We start from the raw sequence: 9576 nt of genomic DNA, 5'->3' as shown, positions 1-9576 counted from the left end.
TGTCATAACAGCTTCCTGTTAGGAAGAGGCTTACTACACGTACCAATGGGAGGTTTGTCCTAATAAATGCTTTGTGAAAGAGAATGAGTAGGAATTAATTAAGAACACTGCTAGGGCAGGAAGGCTTAAAACCTCATTTTCTGTATGTGGCAGTTCTACTTACAATGACTGAACTTTCCCCTCTTGCCCTTTGTACTTAATTTTTAGAGAAAGTATACACGATTACCTAACATAGTGTGAGCAGTTAGACTTAAATATGCAATATCTCACATTCAGTTTCATTGCATAATCCAAATCTTAAAGCCCTTCCTATGTCTGGTTTTAAATGTGTTATTGGTTTTAATATTGATATACTGTATTTTATGTTATGTGGCACCACTGTGTGCTATTTGTAAGCCACCCCTAGTCCCTATGGGAGATGGTGGTGCGGTATAAATAAAAGATAATAATAATAATTATTGTTATTATTATTTTCCACACAGCCATATAACACCAAATATCAAGGCAGGTAAGTTAAGGTAAAGGTTTTCCCCTGACATTAAGTCTAGTCGTGTCCGACTACAGGGGCTGGTGCTCATCTCCATTTCTAAGCCAAAGAGCCAGCATCGACCGTAGACACCTCCAAGGTCATGTGGCCGGCATGACTGAATGCAGCACTATTACCTTCCTGCTGAAGCAGTACCTATTGATCTACTCACATTTGATGTTTTCAAACTGCTAGGTTGGGAGAAGCTGGGGCTAACAGCGGGAGCTCACCCTGTCCCCTAGATTCGAACCGCTGACCTTTTGTTCAGCAAGTTCAACAGCTCAGCGGTTTAAACCACTGCACCACTGGGTTAATATAACCCACAATATTTGCTTTGAACTGGGTTATCTGGGTCCACACTGCCCTATAATCCAGTTCAGTGTGGATTTTATACAGCTGAGTGGAAGGGACCTTAATTTGTGAGAACTTTAATTTTCGTACTTGGTGCAGAATTTATATATACCCCTGTTGTGTTCCTCCCACATGCCATTTTATCCAGCTACAAAAGTCAATACTGGGGAGTAGACCCCACTCCTTCACCATTTGAGTGGATTCTTTTCTGCAGTTATTTTGGAAAGGGATAGCCAGAATTCACCCACAATGCAAAGCCTTCTTAAAGACTAGCAGAACATCTACACTGACCCCTTAGGCCCACTGACCCCTAAGTCTCTGTGTGACCTATGTCCTATAATGGAGCCAGTCCCTGTATTGCCCCAGATTTTGGGGTCAGTGTAGATCCACCTTAGGCAATCCTATGGGAATGAATGCATTTTCCATTGATATTTGATTCAGGAAAGTAGGAAAGAGTTAACCTTTGGGTGCCTACCTCCCAACTCCAACCTAGCATGACTGACTAGTGGAGACAATAACAGAAAAGCATCTTCACTGATATGAAAATAATTTAATGAAGGTTTTGTGTTCCAAAATGATTTTTTTCCTGTTGGGCTCAGGAGACAAGAGGCTGGCTTTCACTATCCCTCCTCCTTGTGTTTATAGAGCCCCCAAGAACCAAGTCATCAATGCTTCCAATGTCCCATGGTCTTCAGGTTCTCTTTGTCCCCAAATGTTCTTAAAGAAGTTCTAGTGATGGGTCCAGCATACATGTACCACTCCCTGCCCACCGTTTAATATCTGTAGATTAGCCACATCCATGTGGATTCCCTCTCTTTCGTCCACCAATTATCCATAACTGGGAATCCCACCATTGCCAGACCTTTGTATCTCACAAAATCTTATTTTGTGAGGTATTGACGCCATGCATTACTGAGTATGTGCCTCTTCTGTCACACAATATTACATTTTCCTATGGTTCCATGGAGCATCTCTCCAGCAATGTTAGGGCTTTGTTGCACAGGAAATCTTTACAAAATGCCAGCTCATTGATGGAGCTTCCTTCTTTCAGCTGAGCTGTCTCCTTCCAAAGGATGTAGCAATGTGATCTCCCATCACTTCCATAGTCTCCAGCCCCTTTATTGTCCATAGCAGCCAATAAAGTCTGTAAGGGATTATTGCTATGTATGACTGTTGTCAAATGACCTTCCATTTCTCCGGAATGTTGTTATCAGTGCCGTGATGGGCCCTGATCTCTATTATACCAACTTCCCCTGCAATTCCTCATGAATGGATGCAGTTATTAAGGTCCCAGTCTTGGTCCCCCTTGAGAACTGATGAAGTTCCAGTCTAGGAGGTTGGCAAGTGGAGAGCGAGCTGGCATTCACAACGTTGACGATGGGAGTTGAGAACTGGTGTGTCTCGCCTCATATGGTGGAAATGAGAGATTTCAGCGAGGATTGGTTGGTGGAAGAAAGGTTCTCGTAACTGTGGCACAAGCAAGAGCAGTCTGAGGAGGCTTCGTCGTCCCCGGCACCACCACCGCTGTTGTGCAAAGGGCGATGGTGCGGGGCACCACGCGTGGTGCAGATGACCACCCGGGTATGTCGGTAGGCCACAGCCCACGCCTCACCGCCAAGGCACTGGCAGCGGCTCCGTGGGCCTTTGGAGAAGGGGACCAGAGAATTGCCCGTCTTCTTCTGCACAAAAAGGCAAGTCCTGGAAAGGAGAGCAAAACAAACAATGCAACCAAATGATTGGTAATTTTCTCCCCAGTAGGGACATCTTGAAAACATAAGTATTAACATCCACTTAGAGGTCTATCATTCACAGTTAAATTACATGAAAATAAGGGATAATCCCATAACACATATTATTTGTGGAAGAAGTGTTTCTGGCTACATTGGCTATTCCTGTATATACTTGAGTGTAAGCCTAGTTTTTCAGCCCTTTTTTAGGACTGAAGAAAACCTCGGAATATACTCGGCTGAGGGTCCTGGTGGGATTATATTCAGGTTGGCTTATATTCAAGTATATATAGTATATTTATTATTTTTCTCTATTATTGTTGGTATTTATACATTTATTATTTTACTCTATTTATTATTATTATTATTACATTTATTATTTTACTCTGTTGTTACTTTTACATTTATTTTACTCTATTTTTATTAATATTAATACATTTATTATTTTACTCTATTATTACATTTATTATTTTACTGCATTTATTATTATTATTACATTTATTATTTCACTCTATTATTATTAGAAGGATATATAAGCACATTTATATTGAAGAACATGAAAATAATGATTTAATCAGAGTTGGACAGTCATATCTTAAAGTACAGTTTGATATAAAGATTCAAAAACATTTAAACTACTGATGCCTCAATTAATGTAATTTTATTTGTATATCAGCTTATACTGGAGTCAATGTTTTCCCAGTTTTTTTGTGGTAAAATTAGGTGCCTCGGCTTATATTCAGGTCAGCTTATACTTGAGTATATACGGTATTTGGTTTGGAGCTTTTAAACGCATGGTTATGTTGGACGAATGCATTTTTTATCTTCAAAATTTTCCTTATTGAAAGAGGAAACTGTCCTGACAGCAACTATTATTATTATTATTATTATTATTATTATTATTATTATTATTATTATTGTTATTATTTATACCCCACTTTTTCTCTCCACACAGTAGACTCAATGCGGATTACATTAAAAGTACCGTATTTCAATACAATTTAAAATCCAAATACATACAAACATTGAAATAGAATGAAACATCAATGATATCAACTAAAAATTAACAGTTTAAACAGCTAGTCCAAAGCATCCAGTATTTGAGGAGAAACAGAATGGCATCTCTATTGTACCAAAGGTTGCCAAGTGAAAAACAAGACAAGGAATCTGTTTCTTCTAATAGTTGGGTTGTTGTGTTCCTTCAAGTTATTTTTTAGTAATGATGAATCTATCATGTTTTTCAGGGGCTGAGAGTGTGTGATTTGCTCATGCCTATCCAGTAGATTTCAAACCATGGGGAATGCAGTTTGGTGCAACACCAGCATTCTTTAACAGAGAAGGCAAAAGACCTTGTAAAACGACAGCTCTCATGATCCCATACCAGAATATCTGCTTCTTGAGGCAGCTGCTTCACTCTGTCTAATAGTAGGATTGGGTGGGTCTCTATGGTCAATTTATGAGTAGTCTGACACAGAGCTGGGAAATATTGTGGATTGTTTTAGGGTTGTTGTTTTTTTACTACAACTCCCAGAACTTCCCAAATTATATAGCCATAGAGGCTGATGTGAGGGAATTACTATCAAAAATAATAAATATTCTAAACTCAGTTTAGTTTAGGTTGCTGTGAGTTTTCCAGGCTGTATGGCTATGTTCCAGAAGCATTCTCTCTTGACGTTTTGCCCACATCTATGGCAGGCATCCTCAGAGGTTGTGAGGTTTATTGGAAACTAGGCAAGTGGGGCTTATATATCTGTGGAATGTCCAGGGTGGGAGAAAAAACGCTTGTCTGTTTGAGGCAAGTGTGAATGTTGCAATTGGCTACCTTGATTAGCATTTAAAAGGCTTGCAGCATCAAAGCCTGGCTGCTTCCTGCCTGGGGGAATCCTTTGTTGGGAGGTGTAAATGCTAGACTACCCTAAAAACCAACATGTTAGACTACACAGAGAAGCCATTAAAATCCACAAGCATGTGGACAATTTCAACAGAAACGAGGAAACTATGAAAATGAACAAACTCTGGTTACCAGTATTAAAAACTCTAAAATCGGAACAGTAAATAAAGAACACTAAGAAAAAACCCAGGGGAATTCCAGACAGGAAACAATCAGGGCCAGTTAACAAATCCCAACAAAGGATTCTCCCAGGCAGGAAGCAGCTAGGTTTTGAGGCTGCAAGGCCAATTGCAACATTCACACTTGCCTCAGAGAAGAGTTCTTTCTCCCACCCTGGACATTCCACAGATATATAAACCCCACTTGCCTAGTTTCCAACAGAACTCACAACCTCTGAGGATGCCTGCAATAGATGTGGGCGAAATGTCAGGAGAAAATGGTTCTGGAACATGGCCATACAGCCCAGAAAACTCACAGCAACTCAGTGATTCCGGCCATGAAAGCCTTCAGTTTAGTTTCCTGTTCTTTTTCCAAAAAGCTCAGAAAAGTCCACATAGGATTCCTAAATGTCCTCTCTGTCAGGTGCCTTCATGCTATTCTGTGGTTGTGCAGTCCACTCCACTGTGCTGCTAAGTATGTCAAAATCCACTCATTTCTTTTTCCCTCCTCTGGAAATAAACAACCGAATTCAGAAATTCTTTTTCTCCTTCTCCTGAATATATTGGATATCTGACATAATGCCAGAAATGGGAATGGAACACAAAATCCTCTAGCTAACTCCCCTATTCTACAGTTTTCTCCCAAAACGTACCTCTTGCGAAGGTGGTATGTGATGAGGATAATGGCCAAGATGAAGGTTCCTGTGGCTGTGTACATCACCCAAGCTGTGTTACAAAGGAAAAGAAGGGAACATTGGATCACAAGGATCACAACCAAAAATCTTACAAAACACAGACATCTATAACTATATACACTATAGCAGCCTTGACTAAGGCTCCTTCCACATTGTCCCTATATCCCAGGATCTGATCCCAGATTATCTGTTTATCCCAAGTTATCTGGCAGCGGAGACTCATATAATCTGGTTTAAAGGAGATATTTTGGGATCAGATCCTGAGATAAAAGGCAGTGTAGAAGTCAGCAACCCACTTCCTTCTGAAGTATTGGACTTCAAAGTCATACCTTCCATGTGCTAGACGGTGTTGGAGTTGTAATCTCTGATTATTGGAGTTGTAATCTCAGAATTAGTATCTCTAGTGTGTTGTATTACAACCCCCCCATGTTCCCTGAGCTGGCTGGGGATAACTAGAGTTATAGTCCAACACATCGATATGGCTCTCGGCTGCGAAAATCACTCGCCCCATCTCACTGTATTTGTTGTGCAGCAGCAGGAATATATTCATTCCCAACACTAGGCTCCTTTCAAGAAATCCTGCACCAGTTCCAACAAACATAAACACTGACTTACATTATAAATTTAGAGAAACTTTTAAGTAGGAAATAGAGGTTTTCCTGTTCCCAACAGGGCAACATTTTAAATCAAAGCTTGGAAAAGTGTGTGGGGTTTGTCTGAACTATAGCTCTCCCTATGGCCGTGGCCACAACTCTAGTCCCCCCAGTCCAATTTCTGTTCTATTGTAAATTCAAAATAACCAATCTAGCACTGTAAAGATGTGATACCAAACAGGAAAAGGTTCTCAATGATTTATGTTTTCATACATGGAAACTTCTGATCTCCTTCCCTGGGGTACAAAGCCTTGACCAGAATATAAGGCTGGGTTTAGTATGCATTCCTTCACCGAACTGACTGCAAAAATTATTGAATTGGAAAGGAAAAGGATGATGCCCTCTCCTGGTTGACACCAGCATTGCATTACTTTTAAGAAGCGAAATAGGAAATTAAGCAAAGAGCAATTGTTTGTATCTTCAAGTCCTTTTGATTAATGTTGACCCAAAGATGAACCTATCGCAGACTTGTTTGTTTGTTTGTTTTAGCAAAACTACTTCTGCCTTCCTGCTTTCTGCATATACATTCTATTTCCACGTAAAAGGTAAAGGTTTACCCTTGACATTAAGTCTAGTCGTGACAGACTCTGGAGGTTGCTGCTCATTTCCATTTCTAAGATGAAGAGCCGGCATTGACCGTAGACACCTCCAAGGTCATGTGGCCGGCATGACTGCATGGAGCGCCGTTACCTTCCAGCCAGAGCGGTACTTATTGATCTACTCACATGTTTACCAGTTTAACAGTTTACCAGCTGTTAGGATTTCTGGGAGTTGAAGGCCAAAACATCTGGGGACCCACTGGTTGAGAACCACTGTCTTAGATCATGTGGCAGGCATGACTGCATGATGCACCATTACCTTCCCACCAGGGCGGTACCTATTGATCTACTCACACTTGCATGTTTTTGAACTAGGTTGGCAGAAGCTGGGGCTAACAGTGGGAGCTCACCCCGCCCCGCGGGTTTGAACTGCTGACCTTCTGATCAGCAAGTTCAGCAACTCAGCGGTTTAACCTGCTGTGCCACCGCAGTCCTGTTAAGCTATTTTTATTTTTATCAGTACAAAAAATACATGTGAAAAATGTGTATTTTTTCAAAAAATGCACTCATAATGCACATTAGAGTAAGATTATGATTCTTTTCAAAATTGCATTGAAACAGGTGGGCAGGTGGAGCACAAAAGGGCGCATTTACAATGCCATATAATCCATCTTGAAATATATTACAATGGTCAGTGTAGAGTCATATAATGCAGATTGAACAGGATTATATGAGTCTACACTGCTGTATAATCCAGTTCAATGCAGTTAAATCCACATTCTAAAACTGGATTATGTGGCAGTATAGATGGGTCCTAATTCACACATTTTTCTGGGCAGTACAGCTCTGGTCAGTTCACGTGGAATCCACAAAGACTGAATTTCTCAGTTCTGCTTAAAAGTAAATATATGCTCCTGCATCCCAATTTTTTTCAAAGTGAAGACTCTTTGGGAAAGGGGTTTATAACAAGTGAGCGGAAGTGGGAAAGCTGTTCTGTTTTCACTTCTCCTTGTGTGTATCTCTGTGCCTTCAAATCCCTGGTCAATTTATGGCTACCCTGGTTGTAAATGAGTCCTTTAATGAGCCATTTCCTCTTGACCACAAGGTGCCAGTCACATGTTCACTGTAGAAAACATGCAAGTGGAAATTTTTCAACCTGCGTGACTGCCGTACAAGGTATTCAGAATTGCTTAAATGACAGGTGGAAATTAGGGTTAAGCACACCCACACACAGCCTCTACCTGTCTTGTCTCCAAATCCTTCTCTCCCAAAATAAAATCTCATTTTAAAAAATGGTGTCTGCATTCTGCAGCAGGTAATGTGTCACCAGCTCTGCAGGTTTTTCAGTCTGGAGGAAAAGGGATCTGTCAGGGAATGGGCTTATCCAGAGCCAGCCCGACAGATTAGAATGATAGAATCCTAGAGTTGAAAGAAGCTCCAAAGGTCATCCAGTCCAACCCTCCGCCATGCAGGAAGACACAGTTCAAGCACTCCTGGCAGATGTCTATCTGACCATTATTGAAAAACCTCCAAAAGAGAAGACTCCATCACACTCCAAGGCAGCTCATTTCACTGCCAATCCCCTCACATAACCAGGAAGTTCTTCCTAATTTTTAGATGGAGCCTCTTTTCCTTTCATTTGAATTCACTGCTCCATGCCCTTGTCTTTGGAGCAGCAGAAAACAAGCCTTTCCATCTTCAACATGGCATCTTTTCCAATATTTAAGCATAGCTATTATGTCTCCTTTTAACCTTCTCTTCTCCAGACCAAACATAACCAAACTTTCTACACTGATCTTCATTGGTTTTGGTTTCCAAACATTTGACCATGTTGTCCTTCTCTGGACATCTTCCACGTTATCATTAATCTTCTTGAATTGTGGTGTCCAGAACTGAACACAGAATTCCAGGTGAGATCTGACCAAAGCAGACTAGAAAGGCACTCAGACCTACATCAGTTTATATAATATATATTATATACTACCAATGAAGCCTAGAATCGTATTAGTTTTGTGAGGTGCCGTTTTACACAATTGACTCAGGCTCAGCTTGTGGTCTACTAAGAGCCCTTCCACATAGCCATATAACCCAGAATATCAAGACAGAAATTTACACAATATCTGCTTTGACCTGGGTTATCTGAGTCCACACTGCCATATTGTCCATTTTAATGTGAATTTTATACAGCTGTGTGGAAGGGGCCCCAGAATATCAAGGCAGATAATCCACAATATCATCTTTGAACTGGATTATCCTAGTTTATATTATTGCTATATAATGCAGTTCAATGTGGATTTTATACAGCTGTGTGGAAAGAGCCTAACTCCCTTCCAGACAGGCTCTATATCCCAGGATCTGATCCCAGGTTTTCTTCTTTAAACTGGATTATATTAGTCTGCACTGCCAGATAATCTTGGATAAACAGAAAACCTGGGACCAGATCCTGAGATATAGGGCCTGTCTGGAAGGGCCCTTTGATTCCTAGTATCCCAGATTTGCTTAAGGAAAACAAAGGGCCCTTCCAGACTGCCATATAACCCAGACTATCGAGGCAGAATAACCCACAATATCTGCTTTGAACTGGAATTATCTGAGTCCAAACTACCATATATCCCAGTTCAGAGCAGATAATGTGGGATTTTATTCAGCTGTGTGGAAGGGGCCAAAGATATTAAGAGTCTTGGACTTACCTCCGACTCCAATGGCAGGGTCACTGGCACTGTAGGTCCAGGTGGAGTTCAGCCAATCTGAGGAGGTTGGGACGAGACGGGATCCATCACCAGGAAGGGTTCGTAAGTTCACTGAAGAACCTTTCAACCCTATAATGAAAACCACAGAGTGATGTTACAGTGGATTCATAATCCACCCTATTCCCAAAGGCAGAAGTTTAATTTGTTCCCTGTCAGTTGGAGATATTATCACACCCTCCAACATTTCTCAGCTGAAGCCTGGGTGGCCAAGCAATATAGTCAGGACGGCAAGATCTTTCACCTTCTCTTACATAAAGCGATGGTGCCTCACCAAGCCACAAATCCC

General features: G+C 41.0%; 1 protein-coding gene across 2 annotated transcripts in view; it reads right to left on the bottom strand.

Moving 5' to 3' along the window:
• Window positions 1–1407: 1407 nt before the first annotated feature.
• kremen2 (kringle containing transmembrane protein 2) overlaps window positions 1408–9576 on the bottom strand; it is a 41965-nt gene continuing 33796 nt past the window's right edge. For both annotated transcript variants that reach the window (XM_008117537.3, XM_062984383.1), the window contains exons 6-8: window positions 9231–9359; window positions 5307–5379; window positions 1408–2575 (exon numbers count right to left, since the gene is read on the bottom strand). In XM_008117537.3, the coding sequence (XP_008115744.1) occupies window positions 2284–2575; window positions 5307–5379; window positions 9231–9359 (494 nt within the window). In that variant the 3' untranslated portion in view covers window positions 1408–2283. The remainder of the gene's footprint in view (window positions 2576–5306; window positions 5380–9230; window positions 9360–9576) is intronic.

The sequence above is a fragment of the Anolis carolinensis genome, chromosome 6 (assembly GCF_035594765.1).
Source record: "Anolis carolinensis isolate JA03-04 chromosome 6, rAnoCar3.1.pri, whole genome shotgun sequence".
Taxonomy (NCBI): Eukaryota; Metazoa; Chordata; class Lepidosauria; order Squamata; family Dactyloidae; genus Anolis; species Anolis carolinensis.
The sequence above is the reverse complement of the archived record's forward strand: the minus strand, read 5'-3'. Positions and strand labels throughout refer to the sequence as shown.